Source organism: Prunus dulcis, chromosome 3 (genome assembly GCF_902201215.1).
Source record: "Prunus dulcis chromosome 3, ALMONDv2, whole genome shotgun sequence".
Classification (NCBI taxonomy): Eukaryota; Viridiplantae; Streptophyta; class Magnoliopsida; order Rosales; family Rosaceae; genus Prunus; species Prunus dulcis.
Window position 1 is genome coordinate 15,527,198 of NC_047652.1, and position 25,187 is coordinate 15,552,384.

Here is a 25,187-nt window from a genome sequence, read left to right on the forward strand (position 1 = left end):
TCTGTATTTACTATTTTTTATATAGCAGTTTATGTCAATTGCAAATAATAGTAAAAGGTGGGACTAAAAATCTGGGGAAAAAAAAAATTTTGAAACATACCAAACCCACACAGCCCACCCTAGGACATGCACTTGGAAGAGGCTTGTCTGCCTCGGGATCTTCTTTGAATTTTTGTGCCACTTACAAAACCACAATGGCTCAATTTTAGTAATGCAAATTAAGGGTTAATTTTGACAAAAGTACTTGTGGAATTGGAGAAATTATAGAATGTTACGGTATCACCACATCAGTTGATAAAACTTCCACTCAGAATTTGCCACACATCTATTTTAAAAAATTTAATTTAATTATTCGTGCAACTGGACTTTAGCTTTCAATATTATCCTTTAGAATAAAATTAATTAAAAAAACAAAGGAAAAAAAGAAAAAGGTAAGACTCTGCGATAACCTTCCACCACCTGAATCGTAGTACCCCTCCACTGCTCCTATGTTTCTATTCCTCCCTCCAACTTCAAATTCCTCATCTAGGTTGTCTTCATCTCCCTCAAAACCTCCAGTTCCAAGTTCACTTTGTCCAATTTTGCTCTCAATCCCACATGGGTTTAACAAAAGAAGATCTCAGAAATTCTGTACGCAATTTCTGAGTCGAGCAAGTGCTGAAACTCGTTCCAAAATATGTACGGAAATAGTCACTAATTTAACCATGCAGAAAAACAAACTTAACTAAAAATCCCCAAGAAACTCTTTGTATGCAGAGTAAATTTTTGCACCCTTTGGAATGTGAAGATAAAAGACAACTAGGAAATAAAGTGATTCTTGGAACAAAAGAGAGAGAGAGAGAGAGAGAGAGAGAGAGAGAGAGAGAGAGAGAGAGGCGAAACAAAGATGAAGGAAAAGGCGGAGGGGCGGCAACAAGGGGTAGGGCACTGCCGAGTGCCAACATTGGCCGCTACATTCTTCTCTTTGTATTTTGTATTTTAATTTTTTCCTGAAGGGTAAAATTGAAACTAATATACTGCTGGAAAAACAGTTACAAGTTTCTTTTAATAAAGACACGTGGCAAATTCTGAGTGGGAGTATCACCAGCTGACGTGGTAATACCGTACCACTTTATAATTTCTCGTGGAATTGGTGCCTTCCCACTTAAACTTGCAAAAAATGGACAATTGAAGGGTATTTTTGGACAATTGGTGCCCTCCCGCTCAAACTCGAAAAAAAAAAGTGTCATAGTTTTTTAAACAAAAGTACTTGCAGAAGACACCAATTGATCGAAAATACCTTCAATTGACATTGAAAGCAGCGAAAAGGTGGGACCCATGCCTGCCACATAGACAATTAAGGGAAATTTTGATAGCCAAAACCAGATTGCAAAAAATTAAAACAATTGGGGTACATGATTGTTAAAATTGAGAGTGAATGGACAAACATGCTTTAAGGGTGAGAGTTTAGAGTATTAAATTAAAATTAACCCAAAAATTAATAAAAATGAATTTTGTGAAAACAATTTAAAATCTTAAGGTGTGTTTGTGTAATGTTTGAAACCCCATAGAGTTTTGTGAAAATGCCAAAAATCTCAGAGGTGTTAATATAAATAACTAAATTAAAAAGTTTAAAGAACATTAACACGTAAACTAAATTGCAACATAAAAAAATTTGGGAAATAGCCCAAAATGCCACCAATTTTTTAATTGTAACTGAAAATACCACCCTTTTTAAAAAAAATTGGAACTAAAACCTATAAATAGAATTTTTTAATTGTCCCCTTATTGCACAGATATCACTTTTGCTGAAATTTTATTGTCTCTGTTTTGCTGAAGTTCTCTCTCGCCTCTGTCTCTTCGCTGCCCTCTGTTTCTCTTCACTCTCCGGTGGCTTTGCTCCGAATCTGTGGTCCTTCAGCTCTCAATCTCTCCTCACTCAGCTCCGACTGTCTCTTCTCTCTTCCTCTCCCAGCGACAGTACTGTTCATCGGCATTTTCTTACAGTTTAAGGGTTTCTCTGAAGTTGGTTTAGGGTTTATGCATTTCTCTGAAATTGGCTGAGGGGTTTGTTCGAAATTGGTTGAAGGTTTAGGGGTTTCGCTGAAATTAGTTTAGGGTTTTGTTCGAAATTGCTTGAAGGTTTAAGGGTTTCTCTGAAATTGGTTTAGGGGTTTTTCTGAAATTGGTTTAGGGGTTTCATCGAAATTGTTTTAGGGGTTTGTCTGAAATGATCTGAGTATGATGATTCCTTGTTTCAAATAGTGAATGGGTTTGTTCTTTGTGGACTGATGCTTGCTGTTGTGTTGCTGTTGCTATTGCTGTCGTATTGTGTTTTTTTGCTAGTGTATTGCTAATGTAGTGATGTTGTGTTGGCATTTTTGTGCAGTTGTATTTTTAGTTTTAGTATGGTTTTAGTATGGGTTTTGTAGCAGTTATTGATTGGTATTTGGTGGCTTAGTATGAGTCTTTATGACCATTGCATTTAACCTTCTTACAAGTCTAATTGGTATCTATTTTGTTTGTTGAAGATGATATCTAAAGTGTAAGACAATTAACCTGTGTATATCATTTTGAACTTGTAAACTCCCAACCATATCATACTTTTTGTTTGAGAATAATTCTTGTTAATTCGACATATTTTTGTATAACTTTGTTTACTAAGTTTAGGGCTTGCATATTGGATATGGATGAGTTATGTTTAGAACCATATGTGGTGTAATATGAGTTGTTTAAAAGTTTGCTGTTTTGTGCTTGATCATTGTGTGCTTAAAAGAAAGCGGGAAATGAGTGAAGATGGGAACCCACCACCAACAGCTGTGGTTTAGAGAAATGGGGACATTGATTTTGCTATAAGCTAACTGTTTAAGCTTTTGCTTTTGTTGTTTGTGTATGGATACTTAGACAACTCTGTTTCTGAGGAGAACTTAGAATTTTGTAATTGCACATGTCTTACAAACATTTTATACCGTTTTGATGGTTTATTTATGAATTTATCTTTGATTTTTTGTTAAGAAAAAACTGAAGGGATGGTGCCAATTTCTTTCATTTTCTTACATTTGAAAGGAGGGCCATAGTATAGTCAGTACTGTGGTTGCCACTAATTCATAGGATGTTCCATTACATTATACCTTGAAGTGAATAAATTGTTTCCCGATGTCTTGTTGTTTTTTAAACCTCTTTCTAGTCAGATAGATTTCTATCGTTAGTCTTGAATTGTTCTCAATTAGGCTTGTGCTACTGCACATTCCCATTCTAGCTGAAGCTGTCTCATGATTAGATGGTGTGATTATATGGTGTGTTGAGATGTGTGTTTAGATATTATATTATGCAGGAGTGGTAGAGTACTGGGTGTGTTGAAACTTTGCTTTGAGCCATTAAATGAGGAGGTCAGTTGTAAATAGCTGGGGTTTTGTTTATGATATGTATTTTTTGAATTTTTTTCACTTCATATCCTATAATAGGCTGTTCATAAGTGGTGATTGTTTATTGCTTGTTATTGTGTAGATTGCAACCGACTGAAATTCTGTTTATAATATTGGCATGCAGGGAAATATGGTTGGTGAAATGAAGTTGATGATTATGGAGGAACAAAAATTCCAAGGGAAAGCATTGTCGTTATCCCATACGAAGACGGCAATCACTACGATAAAGGAGAAATTCACTGAACAGCAGCTGCAAATGTTTGAACAGAGTTGTTTTGGTCATCTCCTAGGGATTGAGGACCTCAAGTGGACTTCTCCGATTGTCCACGGGTTGCTGCTCAGGAAAGCTGATCCCAAGACAGTTTCCCAACTGAATGGGATCAAATTCATTGTTGGCAAGAAGGTCATCCAATTCACGGCGCAGCAATTTTGCATCGTGACAGGGCTAAGGTTTGGAAACCTTCCCTTTATTCCGATTCCCACGAATGAGAACTGCTCATTGAAATAGAAGTACTTTGCCAATGATAAAACTGTGAACCTGTTGGAATTAGAAAAGGCCTTCCTCGAATGCGATGATGTGGACGATGTGTTCAAGCTTGGATTCGTATACTTTGCTGTTTTTGTGCTGTTGGGCAGCGAAAAACATGTCCACATTGACATGCGATATTTGAAGTAGGCGGAAGACCTTGAAGACTTTGGGAACTATCCATGGGGTGCTGTGTGTTATGCGAAGACAAACGCGTCACTGCTGAGGGCACTTTGTGCAGATTACCAGCGAGTGAAAGTGCCCACAAAAACTGCCAAAACAAAAAAATCTGAAAAGAAACCAACAACAACGGCAACCGGTAGACCAAGAGAGTACCACCTCAAAGGTTTTCCCTATGCACTTCAGGTGAGCAAATGTCCATTGATGTTGAAGTTAAATTGCAGTTGTTTACAATGACTGACCTTTTATTCCTGAAACCAGATTTGGGCGTATGAGGTCTTTCCAGCGTTGGCTGCACTACATTTGGTGGTGCAAGAAGAAAATGCGTACATCCCTCGTTTACTACATTGGAGGAGCAATAGTTCGCCGCGTTTTTATGAGCTAATGAGCCAAGTATTCGAGAACCGTGAGGTTAGTTCAGTTTTTAATGATAATGTTCGGGATATGAAAATATAATATAATTACTTTACTCATATGTATATTGTATGTGTAAATTGCAGGTTGATGTGCAGCTTCTCCGGCCATCTGTGATGGACAAGCAGCAACCGTATTGGACTTGGGGTGACAGTGCTGACGACAGTGAAGAACTTGTTGACTTGGTGGGCGATGACGCTGAACAACAAACCGGCACTTCTGCCTCTGTAGAAGAAAAAGAGAAGGACATTGACGAAACTGCAACCCTTCCGTCGTCTTCTAAGGCAAGCATTACATTTTTTCGAAGATATACGTCATATTACAATAGGAAAATAACTGCTGTATAGTTGCAATATTTTGTGGCCTGCATAGTAACACATGCATTATAACTTAGTGCAGGGTACAGTCGCGTCCAGAGAGTTACGCACTTTGAAGCGTGACTTTGAAAGGACAAAGGATGAATTGGCCAAAGTTGCCCTATCAAATCGAGCACTTCGCGACAGAGTGCATCAGTTGGAAGACAAGGTACGGAAGGAGTCAATGAAAGCTGAAAAAGAGAGTGAAGCCATAACAAACATAAATTGGGCTTATAAAACCCAATACCATACAGTCTGTTCATCCATGAATAGTCTACATCTCACTTTCATTGAAAACATAACAATTGTGATCAAATTCAAAGACTGCAATAAACCGACGACAATCACCAAACCAAAATTATAAGGTAGCCTCACTCTATCTTGATGGGATAAAGTTCCCAACTCCAACCCTATTTACACCATTAATACGCCAACTCCAACTAAAATTATGGTCAAATTCAAAGACTCATTACTATGATACATCTTGGCCTATTTACACAATTACAAACATAAAAAATTTGGGGCTAAGTTTCATGGCATTTTCATGTAAAAGAACAAGGGAAACCAAATTGCATACAATATAAAAACAAAACATGATCAAGTAGGACTAAATAAAATCAACAATTAATCATATGAACACCAAATACTCAAATAAATATTTTATTTTATTTTTTTGTAAAGAGGAGATTCAGTAAAATCCAAATGACAGAGGGCTAAAGGGGCACTACAGAAACTAAAGGCAATGAGTGATACAATCCCTAAGACAACTGACAATCCATAAACCATATAGGAAACCAACCAATTTCATAAACCATGATTAGGGAAAGCATAAAACTAAAGAAAAAAAATTTAGAAAAAAAGCCATACCAAATACATACCTTGATAAGAGGAGGAAAGGTTCCCAAAATCTAAAAGTCATTGATAAGGTTAGAATCGTCTCTTTAAATTGGCTGAAACCCTAGAAATTTTGCAGCAAGAAGTTTTAAAATTCAAAACACAAACAAATTAGAGAATCCCAATAGAGAGACTGATAGAGGGATGGAAAGATAGAGAATGACAGAGAGAAAGAAACCAACCGATTGTTGTGATCTCTAGCCTTTTTTGGCATTGATTTTGGCATCGACTTGAGGAAGTCATGGACGAGGACTTGTGTAGTGTGGATTCTTATTTTGGGAATATTCGAGATTTGTTTAGCATCATTTGTAAATGTGTCTCCTCATGATATTTTTTCATAAGTTCTAGCTATATCTATTCAGTGAGTTAGTGATTGATCTAAGATCTTCTAAATGCATATCCCTCCATTATATGCAACACTTCCAAAACACGAAAGGTCTTATTTTTGTGGTTGATAGCAATGATAGGAACTAAATTTCAGAAGCTAGAGATGAGTCAGATAAGATGTTGAGTGAGGTAGTTTTCTTGATTCACATGTCTTATTTTCTGTGCTGCTACTTTATTATGTGATTTCCAAAGTTAAGTTCTCACAATGAATGAGACAAGAATTTTGTGACTTTGTGGAGTTTGATTTTGGTTTTGCTACATACTTCTCTGGAGTTACATGTCTATGTTCCATTGTTGTACTTATATTTCTTGATGTTTTACTTGCATCCTATGTATCAGACTATATGAGTGTTAAGTTATTTGTGTGATGATCGAAAACAAACTCATGCATAATTTCTAGAATGAAAATGTTTTATTTGGAAAAATAAGAGTTCACATATATTGTAATACATCCATCATTATTTGGGTAATTATCTGTAACAATCAATAAATGTATCTCATACACTCAAAAGAGAGATGAGAAAATCTGGATTCGTAGATAAGCAAAAATAGGACATATTTGTATCAGTCCTCTAAATAGTCCATCAAGATGATTTTTCTAGCAGTGGTATAACAATTGTACATACTCTTGACATTTTCTGGCAATGGGATTCGAAGATAAAATTTGAGTCAGGATAAACTGAGAGATGCTAGTGCACTAGTATTAGCCAACAAAAATGATCTTCTAGATGCGATGACTATTACATAATTGACTGAAGAGCTCGGTATGAATTCCCTTAAACACAAGCAACAGTAACCTATTTTCCAATTTTCAGTATGCAATATTTAGTTCTCATATGTGACCATCATTTCTGACTAGAGAGTACTAACTCTCTAGTTTCTCTTATGTATGAGCTAAATGAGTGTAAAATTCTAGCACCTTAATTAAACTGGAGATTGGTCAAACTACATAATATAGAATAATTAAGTGGTTGTTGAATCTCATGTAAAGGTGGTGGAATATGGCCTAAACTATGTGTCGAGGCAGTTGAAACATCATGAAAGAACTACCCAACAAATGATTTGGAGCTTGCTGCGGTGGTTCATGCGTTGAAGACTTGGAGAGGTTATCCGTATGGGAAGAAGTTCAATGTCTATTATGATCACAAAAGTTTAAAGTATATTTTCACCCAACGTGATTTGAATCTTTGACAAAGAAGGTAGATGGAGCGTATCAAATATTATGATTTTGATCTGTTGTATCATCCATGAAAGGCAAATGTGGTAGCTAATGCTTTGAGTAGGAGGCCTCAAAGCATGTTAGCGAGTTTGATGCTGGCAGACCGTGATCTCTTTAGAATGATAAAGGTGTATGGTTTTGAGGTACGAAGGGATCGTATCTTAGCTAACCTGAATTTAGAACCACAGTTGGAAAAGGAAGTAATGATGAAACATAAGGAAGATCCAGGCTTGTAGTAGATGAGGCAAGGGTTGAAGTGGGTGAAGCAGCTGAGGAGTGGAAGCTGCACTCAAACGGTATTTTAAGATATAAGGATCAGATAGTTGTACCAAGGAATCAAGATATTAAGGAAAAGATAATGGACGTAGCTAACCATACTCGCTTCTCTATGCACCCTGGAAGTACCAAGTTGTATAAAGATCCCAAAAGAATGTATTATTGGAGGGCAATGAAGCGTGAAATAGCAAGGTATGTGGGACGTTGTGTGACATGTCAACAAGTAAAAGCAGAACATCAGAAGCCAGCTGGAATGTTACAACCATTACAAATCCCTGAGTGGAAGTGGGAATTCATCACAATGGACTTTGTCACGAATTTACCCAAGTCACCGAGGGGACACAATGGAATTTGGGTCATAGTCGATGGTTGAGTTCATCTCTATCATCCTTAGTCTGATGGGCAGTCCGAGAGAGTAATTCAAATTCTTGAGGATATGTTAAGAGCATGTGTACTAGATTTGGGTGATAAGTGGAGTGAGCATCTCCCACTTGCCGGGTTTGTACAATAATAATTATCAGAGTAGCATCTAAATGGCACCGTACGAAGCACTTTATGGGAGACCGTGTTAATCACCGATGTGTAGGGCCGACACTGAGGATCAACTTGTGCTAGGCCCAGACCTTATCAAAGAGACAACTGAGAAAGTCAGAGTTATCATAGAACAGCTACGAGCTGCTCAAAGTCGACAGAAGTCGTATGCGGACAAGAGGAGACGTCCCATTGAGTTCAGTATTGGAGACCTTGTATTTTTGAAGGTTAGCCCTCAGAAAGGGATTCGAAGGTTTGGTGTACGAGGCAACTGGCACCAAGGTATGTTGGACCGTTCAAAGTAATTGAATGTGTCAGAACATCATGGAGTCGAGGAAGCAACTTAGGAACTAGAGTTCAATATGAGAAGAAAGGATCCACACTGGTTTGAGTAAGGAAATGTGTCTTGTAAATCTCGAGGACGAGATTTCTTTTAAGGGGGATGGATTATGAGCCCTGAGAAAATTTTTGTAATTTTAGAAGTTCTCACAAGTGTGTAAATGAGATTTTGTGGTAATGTGAAGTATTTTGGAATTTTTTTGGAAGGTATTCATATTTATTTTAAGAGTTAAAGAATTTTCTGGAAAATATTTGAAGAATTTTGGACATGTAAAGGCAACAGAAAAATAGTAGAGGTGAAGACGAGTCTGTAGGAAGTTTCAGGGAATTCTTCGAAGCTCGGAGATATTTTTGGTGGATTTTAGAAGTTATGGAAAATAATAAAAATTGGAAAAGAAAAAGTAAATTAGGTGTGACACGTGGCGCGTTCTCGAGCCCTGATGGGGTGCAGACGTAGCTGATCAGATGGACTAGAGGCACAGGCAAGAAACTGACAATTGCTAACGTAGCGAGGCGTGAGTGGTTCGCCTTCTTCTAACATGGTCATTGGCGGACCTGCTAGGCGGACCTGACCTTGTTGAGGATTAGCATGTTTTCTAAATAGGTCGCTCTGACCTGGTTCGATTCCAACCGTAGATCGGACTCCAGCGAGTTGTTCTAGACCATCTATAGCTTGCTACATGTCGTTGCTTGTGAAAGACATGTCGTTTGCTCTTTTTTTGGCGCAATCTGGACCTTTGATCTCAGCCTTCCATTGTTTGTTCGAATTTTATATTTATTCAATCCTAAACATCCATTTTCCTCCACCTTGCCTATAAAATACCCCAAAACTTTCATTTTCTAACTCCAATTCTGATTTGGGAGCCTCGCACTCCTCCTTAAGGTATTATTTCTATCTCTCTCTAGTTTTATTTAATTTAGTTTTAATTATTTGTTTACTTACTTAATTTATTTATTTAGTCTTAATTCTTGTTTTAGTTTAATTGACTAGTTTTAGTTAGTTCATTTAATTTATAATTTAGTTAACTAATTTCCTAATTTGTTTAAATTAGTTTAATTTGGTATCCAAATAATAGTTTAGACTTATTTAATTACTTTAATTAGTTCCAATTAACTAATTTAATTAATTTCCAATTTAGTTAATTAATTAAATAAATTACTAAACTTGTTTAATTTGTTATGAAAATGGTCTTAATTGTATTAAAAAATTAACATTTATTTATATATTTATTTTTCAAAAATTACTTTTAAATTAGTAATTAATTATTTTGAAATTATTTTGGACTTTTGGAAATTTGTTTTAATTACTTAAAAATTATTTTGAACTTTTGAAAAATGTTTTCCAAGTCCTGAACCTAAACCCTAACTTTCGGTCCTTGTCCAAATTTATTTCAAACCTATTTCGAGACCTTAAACCCTAACCCTAATTCGATTCCTAGGGTAGGGAACATGTTTATACTACTTAGGGTTTCTAGGATATTAAAAAGAATTACATTAACTTAATCATTTTTTAAAACCTGGCCGGGGTGCCCCCTATTGGGTAAATGATCATATGTGATGCTCACCCCTACTGTTGGTGTAGATTACAATCAGGTTGACTACCTAGACGCTAACTAGGTTCGTGGCTCGGCATCTTAAACTTGTCATTTCTCCCTGTGCTTCACGTGATTTGCAGGTCAAGAAACTCAACTTTTGTAATCTTGTAAAATATGTTGTAACTGGGTTTTGTGTACCCTTTAAACACTCTTGGCTTGTAGTCTTTGTCTAGGGTTGAGTTTGAACTCCTCATATTTTGTATCTTCAAAACTTGGTTGCTTGGAAACTCAAACCCTTGTAACCGTTGGGGTTGGTACTTGTCATTGAAATACTCTGATCCAACCATATATTAACTAACGGTTCGTTTGATAACCATTTTATTATGAACGGACTATCCTTATGACTAACATGGCTTCAAATTTCTTAAGTGTAGAAGAGTTCAATAGAAAACCTACCACCGTGACTTAATTTGGTTTCAAAACTCCTCAATTATGCTTAGAATTCCCCATTTTCTTTTTCTTTTTAATTTTAATTTTAATTTTTTTATTTTTATAAAAACGCAATAGAATTTTATTAGATTAATAGGAAAAATAGATTACAAAAGACACAAACTGTAAGGAGAGCCATCACAATAGCAATATGATAGACATGGATAAAAACTTTCCCAATAACTTGAGCCAGCCAAGAAGCGAATTCCCCAATTTCTTACAATCGGTGACAAGTTATCATTTCTTAAATGGAAAATTATAATCTAACCCCACTGCTACCTGGAAGAAAACGTTGCTATCAAGTGTCTAAAAAAGAAAAGTAAAAGACAGAGGAAAGGTTTGCCCCTAATCTATAGAAGGCTATAATAAAATAATAATAAAGCCTTATGGGCATTGAATAACATTATGATCAAGTTGTTCTTATGTGTTGAAGTTGCCGGAAATGCATCTGGGCCGTTACATTACTTGGATCAGAAGCAACAACAGCAGTTTGATCCTCACCTTTCTTCATGTTTTCTCCGGAGATTGAAAGCTTGTCTGAAATAGAAGAAAAAAAGAGATGAACAAGAGAGCCCACAACAAGGGGAAGAGATGAGCATATGATTGCAGCCTGTCTGATGTTCATAGCTTATGATTGAAAATAAAATGGCTTGCTCTTCTGGTTTTCTGGACTTGGATCAAACAATAGCTCAATTTGGAGATTGTTGTTATGTGGTGTATTGGGTAGAATTTATAATGGAGAGTGGAGCGGAGGACAGTTGTCGCTTTTGAAGTCGATAGATATTTCAACGTACGTGATGATCAAGCCAGCCACTCTAGTTGACCATTACAGTGAAGAAATAATGCAATGTAACTGGTCACCCCCATGCAAATTGCAATACGAAGCCTCAATTGGTCTCGGCATGTTAGCCACCTGTTAGCCTTTCCATGTGTCATTCATTTTTGCTGCGTAATTACATGGTGGTTTCAGTGATCATTTAGCTGAAAATTATGTCGCATTACTCTTAATTTAAAAAAATATATGTCCAGCATCAATCTGTTATTAGAATATTTATTCCAATTGCAAACAAAAACCAACGATCAGAGCACGTAAGCTTTAACTTCCGTCTCCTTTTTGTTTTTTTGTTCTCTTTGAGAATATAAAGTATAAGAATGTCGTATTTAATCTCATTCATTAAAAGTGGAGTAATTTAATGGCTTAAAAATTGTATTAAAATTTGTGTATAAAATATGATGTCACATATTCGCCCTCTTAAGTTGAGGCAGAGATCCTCTTGTTGGGCACATTCATATTGTATTTTCATAATCCAAACCGTCTATTTTTAAAAAATTCTCTCAAAGATCATCTCTACACCCAAAAAAAAAAAAATCACTTGAATTTGAAATCATTTGACCACTCAATCGATTGTTGTAGTTTTAGTGCATTCTTAAACCACCAGGTTTGTCAATTTTATTGATCACAACTAGATTTCTTAATGGTTTTCGATTTTGTTAATTTTTTATTATTATTTTTAAATAAAGTCTTATATAATGGACGGTTCATATCATTTAAATAAAATTTGTATCGGACCCTACAAGGAGATGATATTATAGTATATATATAGATTTCCCTTCTATTGAGGGATCTCTCAAATAATTTTATTTGAGGATACACTTTAGGGCCCACATGATGATTTGTGTAACTAATCTACATGAGGTATCCATTTAACTTGCAATCAAAACCAACTAGATACAACCAAAATTATTGTTGTCCTTGTCTCTCACCTTGTCAACTGCTATTATAGTGTGCTCTCACATTGTTATGCTTTGGTTTCTCTTTATCTCACAAACCTTGAAACTGATATAAACTCGCTAAGTACAACAAATGGAGAGATACATTCCAGTTTGGATACAAAAATCATACAAGGACTATATTAAAATTATAACATAAGGCCAAAATGTTTATGTCAAATGTGTATCACTGACTAAATACAGCTTCTGACCATCATTTATTAAGTCTACATCAAGAATTTTACCTCCATCTTCTGATAATATTATAAAGGAACCACTTGAAAATTCTAGTAGGTCTGTCGCGGTTTTGATGAGCTCTTGAATGGTAGTAGGGACCCATAACACAATTCCAGGTCTTCTTTGTTCTTTGCCTTCCCATGGATGGAAAGGAAACACAGTGCATTTCTTTGGGTGCAGTTTATCTGCACGTTGCAACAGAAATTTGGTTATTAACTTACAAAGTTACAAAGTAGCAGTAGCAAAACAATGATGAAATCCCTTTCCACAGTACAAATGGAAACACTGTGTGAAAGATTTCCTAGCCTGTCTTGGCAAAGAAACTCATATCCATGCCCAAGTGCGTTCCAGATTGGGACTCAATGCAAGAAGGAAGCGACATTAGAAAGATAAGGCGTTAACCTTAAATTCTGACAAATGACACTTGACTTTCTATTGCATGATCCATTAAGAAAAGTTGGTGGGAATCATTCCTATTTTAAGGTTGGTGTAAACCTTCCTGTTGTTAGAATTTTCTTTCTGGCTCTTGTTCTCTCTAATCTCTGGTGAGGAACGAAGAACAAAAGAAATTGTTGACTAGGCAGTTTGACCTGCCTACAGGTCATTAAATTTAATTCCGGTGTTCCATTCAATCTTAGCAAAGAATATATAACCTGGCAAAAAAATTATAACAGATTCTTCTCAATACCTTTGAGTTCTTGAGCACGGTAAGGAGATTCTGTCAACTGAGTAGCCTTTGCTTCTTCTAGCAGTTTAATCAAATTCTTGTTCCCACACATCTGACCTTCATCTAGTGGGGTATTCCCCCATCTGCGGGGGTAGGGAGAAAAGAATCATATAGTGTTATTGAAGCAAGAAGAGAAGCTACTATATAACACTTGAAATGAAAGATAGAAACATGTCAAAAACTAGGGTAGGAGGAAAGATGCTATTATGTATCTCAACCTAAGGGTACAATTGTAGGAGGTATGAGCTATAGCCAGCAATGGCAAGGGGTTGGATCTATAAGGTTTAGATTCTAAACTACATGTCAAACACACTGGAGAACCAGCCTAAGAGAAATTACATTATGGCAGTGAGTTTCTCATTGACAAAATGGACAATATATATATATGGAAGGTGAGCAGGTAAAGTTTAGTTCTCCAAGCTCTATTACTTGAGAAACCAAAGCACTCCATTAATGAGTTCAAGACTTGCAGACAAGGAAATAGAAGCAAGAAAAGTGAAGAGAAAACACCATTGGTCCTGTGTAAGTTTCAATATGCATGTTCTAGAATTTTGCAGTGCTTGTCATAATTTTGGAAGATGAAAATAAACACAGGTAAGTCCAAAACATTTCAAAAGAAAAACCTGGCTCTTAATAAAGGTCAGATAATTGGCTTTAAGATCCGGGGGAAATTTTACTGTGATTTCCCTATACTGATTTATCCTAAAATTCAAAAGATCATTTGTAATTGTTTAGGCATTAAAAGAGGTGCATGTAGGTTGACGGCCATGGAAATGAAACTAACCTCGTTACAAAATGCAGATAATTAGATCTAACCACTGAAGTCTGACTATATTTAATACTGTATAGACCCTACCTAGGAAACATTATAAACTGAAATGGTCAAGATATGTATGCATCCAACCCAAACGGAAATGAATTTTCAACCTGTCTTTTGAGAAAACGCTAGCCCCAGCTTCTAACAGCAACTTTGCCATCATATATAATCCCTCCGAGGCAGCTACATGAAGTGGGGTCCGGTGATCATAATCTTTGGAGTTCGGGTCAATGCCGTTTGACAATAACCTTTTAATGAAATCTGAGTCCCCCCTGGTAATGGCTGTACATATAAAACTACCAGCATTGTCCATCTCCAAGGAGGCCCCTTCTTTAATAAGTAAAGAAGAAACTCGATCGTTGCCGTTTTTTATGGCTTCAAGTAAGGGTGTGTTCCCAAAAGTGTCTAGAAAAAATAAACAACTTATTATAGCGGGGTACTACGATTGGGGTAACAGATAAAACCATATTTGGATTCTTGTATCCTAAAATTACCTTTGATGTTGATATCCACGCCTTCCTGAATAAGGAAAAGTGTAATATCTTCATGTCCCCTTAATGCAGCAAGATGCTGTAGAGAAGAAAGACCCCTTTCAGACAAATCTATCTCACTTTCTGCTCATCTTTAAAAAAAAATATCAAACTAGTCTCAAGTCTTTTTACGAATTCTTTTCTTGTAAAAGAAACTTTTTACCATCGGTATTACATTTATTACTTAAGGGCCACATCTTAAAACTTCATTAAATGCATTCCATAGTCAACTCCTGAAGTTGGCTAAGCCTTTTCTTAAGCAAAAATTTTCACAACACACACACACACACACCAGATAAGTCATAGATCCATTCACAATGATAAATCTTAAAAAATTCATAACATTTCATACCAATGGTGACCTTCCATCATAATCTGTCTTGTTGGGATCAGCTCCAGCACGGATCAAACCTTTTAGCTGAAACAGATCTCCATGATAAGCCGCACTATTGACCTTCAAAGCAAGTTCAGCTTCTTGCTTTCCAATGTGAAATGTAATGTCTGATTCTAGTTGTTTGATGCGAGGTGCACCCTGTAACATTTTCAGCCATATGATGGACACTCATTGATCATTTAACATCAAGTTTGTTTGAAAAAACAAGAGGAATATGTATTCAAAACATTGCCACACAGTTATAGGCACATTACAAAAAGAATATAAATTACAACAGAAAACTTACCTCTAGGAGGTTGTTCAAGATTTTCCTCCCATCATAAAAATATATGTCAAGGATGCTTGTAAAAGATTGTTTATCTAGTCGCAGAAGCCTACATAACTCACACACCCTAACTGTATAAAGTTGGGGAATGTTGCAAAGAATGGAGATTTCTCCAAATGAGCTCTTAGGTTCCAATTGTGAAACAGTTTCTTCTGTTCCATCTTCCGCGATGCCTACCTCCTCCTGTACAAGAATATTTTTGTTAGTCTCATAGCAGAAGGGTCATACCAATGTGATGCGAGTTCTTAATATAAGTCTGTTTTAGAAGGGGACAGCAAATAGACATGTAACTTATGAATTGTATGAGGAATGCCAAACCAAAGAAACACGTTTTATGAATTGTATTTTTTTGTTAACCACTCAGTATGCCAAAAAAACTAGTTCTCATGGTACCAATTTTGCGGTAAAGATTAGTTAAAAAGCTGACCAACATAAAGTTGATAATTCTCAGTATCTGGTTTTTCTCCATTTTCAAAAAGTAAACTAAAAATCTGGTTTTTCTTAGATATATTGTTAGTCCGGCATTACCTCTCCTTTTAACCTTCTAAGAAGCCAAACCAGCATAGCATGACACCTCTACCACTATGACCTACCAGTTGTTAACTCCAATTGGTCCATACAACTACCATCGCCATTGCCAGCGACCCGCCACCATTACTATACCTACCAACATCCACACTTGTGTTGTCCCATCATCACTACCACTACACCACGACGACTGCAGCCCTCTCTATCATTGCCAGTTCTACCAGTCACTACCAAGTGACACCACTTCGACCTTTGGACAGTCAACACTCTTTACCACTAGCCAAAAACTCACCACTAATACCCAGCTTACCATTATAATTGCCACCACTGCTTCTACATATCTTGATTTGTGCAGAAAATTAGAAATATAAAATTGTAAACCAAGTAGCATACAGTTTACAACTAGGACAAAACTTATTTCGGAGGACAAACTGCATACAGGTTTAAACTTGTATAAATTGGTTGAATTAGTTTTCAAATTTGATCACTGACTCTAGATTATTGAATCATACCAGCACACCATGACAGACGAAATAAAGTTGATCTACCACGTTTCCTGGTTCCATTATCACTTCTCCAGGGAGAAAAAATTCCTCATGGAGTTTGATAACCTGCAAAGAAGAAAAGAATAAGAATAACCCATTTCACTTAGTCACATAAAGCAGGGATATCCATGGAGCAAGGAAGATCCTATTTAACATTACATGTGGTGCTGCACACGAAACTACCGAGTGTTAGACACAACTGCACCATGCATACAAATAGCTGCTTTAAGGTGGCTTTCTTCTCATGCACAAGACAGTAAACCCTTATATCCCATCCCATGTATTGTTTTTAAGAGAAGGTGCCAAATCAAAAAATTTCCATGCAACAAAGTACAACAATTTGTTGAATGTTTCCTAGGGTACAAGAAGAACCAATCCTACATGTTTGTTATTGTCTATGATAATCCTGGTTGACATTAGCAGCCAATGAAGCGTATAAACAAATTGGCATTGTACATTTGGAGCAAGATCCAACTATCAGTGTTTCACGCAAACATGCTTTGTCATCTATTTGTGCAAATGGAAAAATTTACTTACAATCTGATTGATGAATTCTGCCGAGCATCCCTTGAAGAGAGGAACACTTTCAATGTACGGGAAATATAAAGTGTGTGAAATCTGCAACGAAGAAACAACTAATTTTGAGGATACACAAGTCTTTTTTAAAAGATACACTCAACTAAAATCCCATGATGTACAACAGTCTGAAGAATGCATACAGATTGGAATGAAGGAAAAGTTTCTGAACCTTTAAAGAGGAATGAACATGAGGTATCTCTAATAAAAACTACCAAGGTTCCTCTGGGTGTGTGGCCGCTTGTGTGTGTTCATGTGCATGCATGTGTAGATAGTAATGAACAACAAATTTTATGTTAACCTATTAGTCTTGCAGCTGTTACACATTAATTTACTTATCCATTTAACAAAAACCAACAACCCAAGTTTTTCTAGAATATGCATATGAATTAAGTTGAAATGCTTCTCATATAATTTACTGTAACTAACTAGACAATATAGAAAGTTGACAGAGCTTTTATTCCTATTTTACCTTGGCGCGAATTGAAGCAGGAATGTCCTGGAGAACAGCAGCCTCAGTGTAGGTACTCTCGTATTGTAAACGCAAGTGACCTTTGATTTGATTTCGAAGATCCTTCCCAAGTCTATTTCTGTTCATATATTTTATAACATCCGTCATTTTGTCCCTGAACTTTTCTGTCTTTGATCCTTTTACAATTAATGCTGTCATGTTACCAATCAAATACGCTCCAAGAACCATGTCAAAAGATACATAAACCATAATGAATATCATCTCCCTCAGGTTGACTGCATGAATATCTCCATAGCCTGTGAAAGAAAGAGTGTTCTTCATGTAATACTAAACATTCCAACTGGATAAGTGCACATGGCAAGTATAAACCATTATTGAGTACCACCAACAGAATATGGATCCTCTGGGCGTGTTAAATGTGGATTAATGAACAAAGATTCTGTAAAGGAATTACTTAACAATTTTCTACACAAGCAACTAGACAAAGGAAGCGACGTACAGATTAGACCATAGAGAGATACTACACAAAAATACGGATACCAATACCACTCCTGTTCTTTGAATAGAGATCAATAAATAAAGCAGTACGGCCATGATGATCCACTACATTGTCACTTACAGGTAATCTAACACTGTTACTATCAACAAATAAAAACCTCCTACGAGTAATACCATCACCGTGAAATTTTTTTAATGGCCTTTTCATAAATAGACTCATTCTAACATGACAGTTTTTAATCAACCATCAACTTTCCACTCCTTAAATAAGTCAAACTGGAACCAGCAATACACATGCAGTCAGGTCTTGTGCAAACCATGATTCAAAACCAACCTCTTCTTTAGAGAGAGAGAGAACAATTAAAAGGAGTTCCACATAAAACTAAACGATTGAACATTGACAGAATGCTAGCATTAGTTCCAACTACCAATTTATTAAGAAAATCAAGTCTTGGGTTGAACAATCACCAAACTAAAGAAAGAAAAGAAAATTGGCATATTGCATTGCTCTACCATCGCAGAAGAGCTTTCCTAGCAAAACAACCATGATAGTTTCCAACCAGATTTACACTAAAAGAAGAAAGAAAGAAAGAAGGAAAAGCACCACCACTAACAGAAATCACGTAAGAACTAGTCCTTAAGTCAGCACTAGAACAGTTTTTTTTTTAGTAGGATAGTCGCAATCACAAGATGAAAACTGAAATGATAAGCAAAATGCGGTTGTATTCATTAAAAAGATATTTAAAAAGTAACTTACCAACAGTGGCCATAGTTACAATGGCAAAATACATAGAAGTTGTATAGCGCTTCCATAAGTCGATATCCCTGAAGTTTGAATAACTATAGTCACCTAACTTCAAACTTCCAATCCATGTGTACCCCTCTTGTGAAGCAGGCAAGGTGGTAGCCAAATAGTAAAAGATGCAGGCTGCTGTATGCGTGCAATAGAGTTCAACAACAAGAAGCTTTATAATCCTGGTAAAATTATAATTGATACGAATATCCTTCTCTAGGTCTTTAAAGAACTTAGTGACTTTGAGCACCCGACTTAACCTTATCCATAGGAGATACCTCACTTCCTCTCTTCTCCCAGAAACCTATTCAAAAACAGCTTTCACCAAGTGAATACGGAAGCAGAAACATATTGCAAGCATTATAGTAGATTAACTTTATTACTTTAACAAATCAAGATATATGCTGCAAATTTATTTTGATCTCATAAATTCGGTACATCCGCCTGCAAATCTCATGCATTGGCAAAACAAGAGTAGTAACAAACTAACATTTCCTGCCTGAAAGTGTTGATGGGCAAGTCACATAAACCGCCCATCCGTAAAGAATACAGTTAGGAGACCCATCCAAGAGCATGTATTATCCTTGAAAGCAATAAAATGTTTTCTGAACAAATAAAGGCGTATGACTAAGGATTGTCACTTGACATAGAGTTACCTGCCCATTTATATACGAAAATCTGAGTGTTAGCTCAAATTTTAAACTTAAATTTAAGAGTTGGTACATCTATCCTAAGCAGTTAATTAAATTATCTCGCGACAATCTTTTTCATACAGTTACTTACCCATAACTATAAAAAGCCACCACTCAAATGTCATAACGCATAATCCAGAATAACAATAAAAAATGAAAGACCCCCTGCTACACCCTCAATATTCAAAATACAAAAAAGGAGAAAATGGTGTTGAGAGATATATATGAGTAAAACTGGAATTACCTTGTAGATGTTATCCCAAGGCATACAACCAAGCAGATCAATGATAAAATTAGATTTCAAGTACCTGCAAAGGAAAAGTTAAATTCAGCACTGCACTGGAAATAAAGTAAAATGCTGGAAGAACATGGCTTGTGAAATTACCATGTACATTTGTTTGCTTTAAAGTGGTAACTAAATTCTATACATACCAGTAAGTAGTGATTACTTGCTAAGAAGTTTAAACAGTTAAAACCCATTACCACAACCTAATCTTCTATAAACATAGACAATCAGATTGTGTTTCCAACATTTCAGCATCTAGCTTATATGACTATGGTGGTATAGGATAAGAATCAGCAAAACCGTATATATATGCTACTGTTGCTAAGACAATTGCATAAGCTAACATAACAGCTAGAGTGAAAAGAATATACTAACCTGAGAGCAATAGGAGTTCGCTTAAAGACCATTCGATATGTCTGACCATCTCTGTAAGCCAGGAAAAACTGCAAAATTATGTCCAAAAGGAATGCTACCTGTCCTACTACGTCCAGTATAAAAAGTTTCTCTTCCAAACCCCTGAAAAACCCAAACTCGAAAGGTGTGAAGAAGGATGAGTACACTGCCCACACCAGTATGAATTTCGTCCATGCCCGATACCACCTGCATTTGGTCGTCACATTTCAGGTTTTCTTTTTCTTTTTAACACAAAACGACCAAAACACCAAAACAAGAAGAGGAGAAAAATAACAACAAAACAAAAAACTTTCTTTGGTGAAGTTGATAATAACATATATATATATATATATATATAGTGTTTCCATACATGTATTTAATTGGCTGAACATAACACTAACACTATGTTCAACCATTAAGTGCCAAATATGGTGCTATGTGTTGTGTTCAATGCTGATGTGCTGCTGAACATAATGCTCAAACCTCAGTTTGAGCATTCATTTGTCAGTCACCAATCCATGATGGAGATCATAGAAGTTTTGTACAAGATTTTTTTGGTTTTTTTTGAAGACGTGTGCTGGGTTAATTTGATGAAGGTAGAAAGAGTACTTTTTTCTAGTGGGTTTATTTTTTCTTGGAAAAAATGCCAAGGGTTGAACTATTCTAATATAATCTTAACCCAATACTCTACTCTCCTTCACTACTTGAACTAGTGCCAGGGGTTGATATGCGTCTCTACTTTACAATCTCGTGAACATAATGTATCAGTTATCATGCATGAGATTATTCCTTACTCATTTCTATATGTGGAGAGAGAACATGGAGCTTCAAAAGATTAAAACCTAGTCTTAAAGAAACATAATCACCCAATTTTTTACTCCAATCATCCTTATTAAAACAATCAACAAATTAGTAAAAAATCCATTTATTAAACATGAATAATGCATACATACATGTGTAGTACATTTGATTTAAAGTTTTTTATATGTTAAATTTTGGATTTGGTCGTTCGATTTTTTGAATGTTGATATGAACTTTTTACAAATATGATTTAGTCTTAGCCGTCCTCGAAATTTTTGTGTTTGTATTTATTTTATACTATGAAAGCGTTACTTTAATTTTGCCATTGTACACCAATCCACCTTATACTATACATGAAATATGTACAATTATTTATAAAATACTTAAAACATAAACACATCACTCCACACGTGTTATAATTTTAGAGATTAACGGTAACATTTCTAAATCATATCCCCAAGAAAAATCTACATCTAGGCTCGCAAAATTGGGCTGACATGTCCATGATAGATATGGATAACTACGACTATCTGATCTCAATCCTGGGATCGACCACAGAAGGAAAACCAAGAATTAGTCAATAAGAAACAACATCTACAACCTACACCTAATTTATCCAATACACAGACCAAGAAAGAAAAATGATGTTTGATAATAATTATGAATAACGTACAATCGTTTCAGGAAAAAAAAATATATATATATATATATCTCTTGAATTGGAAGACAACTTTATTTAATTTATTCCATATTTGGTTGAATTTTATTTATTTATTAGTAGTTGTGTACTTATTTATTAGTTAATTGTTTGGCGTCCCGGAATCTTAAAAAAGGAAATAATAATAAGCATGAGTTGCACATGCAAGGCAAGAAACAGCTGTCCTAGTCATACGGTGCTCTAGTACCAAAAATAAGTACACAATTAAAAAAGTATTATTGATACTTCAAATTAATTTCTCACCTTTTTTTTTTTTTTAATAAACGGTAGTCTGAATTATTAGAAATGGGAGTTTTCACACACACATACAACGAAGATGTTATGGAGATTCGAACATAAAACATCTGATATGCAAATCAAAGTTCTTTTTCCATCTGATTAAACCCCGTTGGTATTTCTTACTTTCTATCTTCACCATAAAACTTGTGGTATAGCCCAACTTGTTTTACTAGATATTTGATATTTTTTGTTGTCAAACTAGTGAAATGGTACAAAAATTCACCTAATCACTAATTTAAAATGAGTTATTATTCACACTTCGAAAAATAAGCGTGAATTGCTTATATAATAAACCTAGATGATAATTCTGACGCTGCATTAAGAAGAATTTACTCAATTTTTTAGAAAGTAGCCATCATGATGCTAGCAATAATTAAACATTAATATGCTACGCCATGTGAAATCTATGACTACATCGCATGACAGTAACAGTTACGGTTGGCGTTCTATACAGCATGATCTCTTTCCACAATAAAGACAATCACCATGTCGACGTCCGCATTAAAAAAAAACCACCGTGTCGACGAATAATAATTTTCTTGAATAACCCATCAATAACCTCTCCTTTTATAACACCTATTTGATTTGAGATATGGGGTCCACACACCGGCATGCATCTTACTCAATTCGAACACCTAAAATCCAATCATCCAGGTGGAGAAAATCGAACCGTTCATGTGATTTTAAATTTTTACCATCGCAAAGTCAAAACCAAATGACTGGGACGCGTCGCGCCGTTATCAATAAACAAGTCGGCAGTACAAAAATGTGATCTCTCCCTCAGTACTTTTCATTCAGTTACTATTCATAACCAAATTATGATAGATGTTAACCGGTTTAGCCGAGTGAAAAAAAAATAATAATAACTTTAATTTGCAGACAAGAAATTTCAAGTGAACTTTATAATACTATAATATGTGTAAAAAATATTCCTTCTTATAGTTTACAATATCGTTTATATTATATAAAATTAAATTATAATAGATAAATACTGATTTTTTTTTAATTCGTTGCTTTGCCGAAAAATTTGGAGACACAAATATTCAACTTTCTTGTTCCTCGCTCGCTCAAATTTTAAAAAAATAATAATAAAAATAAAGAGAAATGAATGAGATTGAAGATGAAGCGTACCAGTTGTCAGGATGAATGACGCCGTGGGAAAGGCCTTTGACACCATTGATGAGGCTCTGGCGACTGAACCGTCTCAGAATCGAAGAGGAGTCGTCGTCGAGCCCTAACTCGTTCTTGATGAGATTGAATCGGCTTCCGCGCGACGATTTGATTCGGTCCCTGAGATCCTGAACCTCATACTCTTCCTCCTCGTCCTTCAACTCGTCGTCGTTCTCGTGATGCTCTGCTACTCTCCTCGACATTTCTCAAATTCACCGACTCGATCGACTGTTCGTGTTCGCTTCAGATTGAGAATTTTAAATAAAAATCCAACACTGAAAAGAAAGCGCGCGCATCTTCAAATCATGAACGGAGCGATAAATATATATATAAATAAAAAATCACGAGGCGGCCGTGGTGCTTATGACATGTTTGGTTGCGGAGAAAATCCAAGTACCTTTTTCACGGAAAACCTTAGCGATTTGTTGTGAAAAGATATCACGAAGACGCAAGGTGGAGAAAGTGAAAGCTCCAAAGCTAAAATCTGTTCAAATCTGTTTCTTTTTTGGGGGTTTTTTTTGGTAGTTTTAAGCCAAGCACGCAACGCAGAAAGACTGCAGTACTGAGCTTCAAATCTGTTTTGCGCTCTTGCCAATTTATACTTGCAACTCCTATTATGCTTTTTTTCATGCTGACGTATTTACAACATTTTACTTTTTTTTTAATATATTTTATTTTATAAATATTTGTATCTTCTGCGACGCAACGTGTACCGCATTGGAGGCTGGGGTGCCCAATAACAAATCTAATTATTCTCTCATTATGCTTTTAGGACATAATGTTTTATTTTAAAAATGGATTAACATGTTAATCACACATCGAATCCACTTTATCAAGATTCCTTCAATAGGTTTTTTGAACTTCTTCTCTAATATCTTAAAAAGAATATTCAGTGCCATGGTCTACAATAAAATCAAAGTTTTTGTTAGGTTAAGTTAATTGATTATTGTCTTCTAAAAAAATTAATTGATAATTGATTTTTTCTTTGAGATATGATGTTGTTGTGTGAGTAGTGGAAACTGGCTTCTTCTTTTTTCTTTTTTTTTCTTCTTCTTGTTTTTTTTCCTTCTTCTAATTTTGGCTCTCAAACTCGAGTAGGAAGAGGTTGCGTTGTACACACTGTTGGTACGAGGAAGAGGCTGTGCAAACGACTCGAGCTCGAGGTAGGATCAATTATTATTTGTTTGTTTAATTGATTATTTGATATGCATTTTGGTTAGCTTAATTGATTTTGATTTTGATTTTAGTGAGATTAATTGATGATTTGATATGAATTTTAGTAGACTAATTGTGTAATTTATATTAAGAAATTTATTTTTGCTTGTATTTCATGATATGAAATCTCGTCCGCAACAATTGTAGTTTGATTGTAATATTATTTCTTTTCCATGAATGACATTAATATTGTTTAAATTATAAGGGTATTTGGTTGTCTAAATTTTTTTCAGAGCTTTTAACCTTTTCAATATTGCCCATTCTTTAAAAAAATTCTAGGTCCACCAGTGAATATGGGAGATAAAAACTTTAACCAAAAAAATAAAAGAACGAGACAAAAAGACATGAGATGAAATACCCAATTCAAAAAACAAGAATAATACATAATATTTTGAAAATAAAAAATTATACTAAGTTGAAAATTGTTTGTTTAGCTGTAGGTCAAATACATATTTGTCTCTCAAATTTTAGTTTTGGTCCATGTGTTATTGATTTGGTCAATTTAATACTTGTGTTTTATTCTATATATTTTATGCTTAATAACTTGACGTAAATGTACACACTCGTTGGAGTACAAATGGACCAAGCAGACAGAATGACCAAAATTGTAAGAAAGAAAAACAACATGGACCAAATTTAATTGAAACACATGAACGAAAAATGATATCTAAAAACCCCAAAGACCAAAAGTTTATTTAACCCTTAATTTTATCTATTCTTCTCTATTTTTCGTGCATCTTGCATCTCTTTTTATTTTAATTTGTTTCCTTTCCATCAAACAAGATTTAAAATAAAATATGAACGTCGGTGGGGTATAATTCAATTGATTAAGATTTTTCACCTCTATTTATGTGATCAGAGATTCGAAATC

At 35.3% G+C, this 25,187-nt stretch overlaps 1 protein-coding gene across 3 annotated transcripts; it reads right to left on the reverse strand.

The window, feature by feature from the left end:
- Window positions 1-12,388: 12,388 nt before the first annotated feature.
- LOC117623023 (potassium channel SKOR) lies at window positions 12,389-23,656 on the reverse strand. 3 transcript variants are annotated; one of them, XM_034353858.1, is made up of 14 exons: window positions 23,499-23,656; window positions 23,063-23,376; window positions 20,116-20,340; window positions 19,699-19,762; window positions 18,727-19,066; window positions 17,472-17,767; window positions 16,961-17,041; window positions 16,391-16,489; window positions 15,312-15,533; window positions 14,984-15,163; window positions 14,596-14,671; window positions 14,212-14,506; window positions 13,246-13,367; window positions 12,389-12,742 (listed from the first exon to the last, which is right to left on the reverse strand). In XM_034353858.1, exons 2-14 carry the CDS (start codon window positions 23,302-23,304, stop codon window positions 12,492-12,494), a joined length of 2,493 nt encoding a protein of 830 aa, XP_034209749.1. In that variant the 5' UTR covers window positions 23,305-23,376; window positions 23,499-23,656; the 3' UTR covers window positions 12,389-12,491. The 3 variants fall into 3 exon arrangements, 2 of the variants coding, with proteins under 2 accessions (XP_034209749.1, XP_034209750.1); XM_034353859.1 differs by lacking the exon at window positions 16,961-17,041; XR_004585061.1 differs by lacking the exons at window positions 14,212-14,506; window positions 14,596-14,671 and having other exon boundaries at window positions 12,631-12,742.
- Between the last annotated feature and the right edge of the window lie 1,531 nt (window positions 23,657-25,187).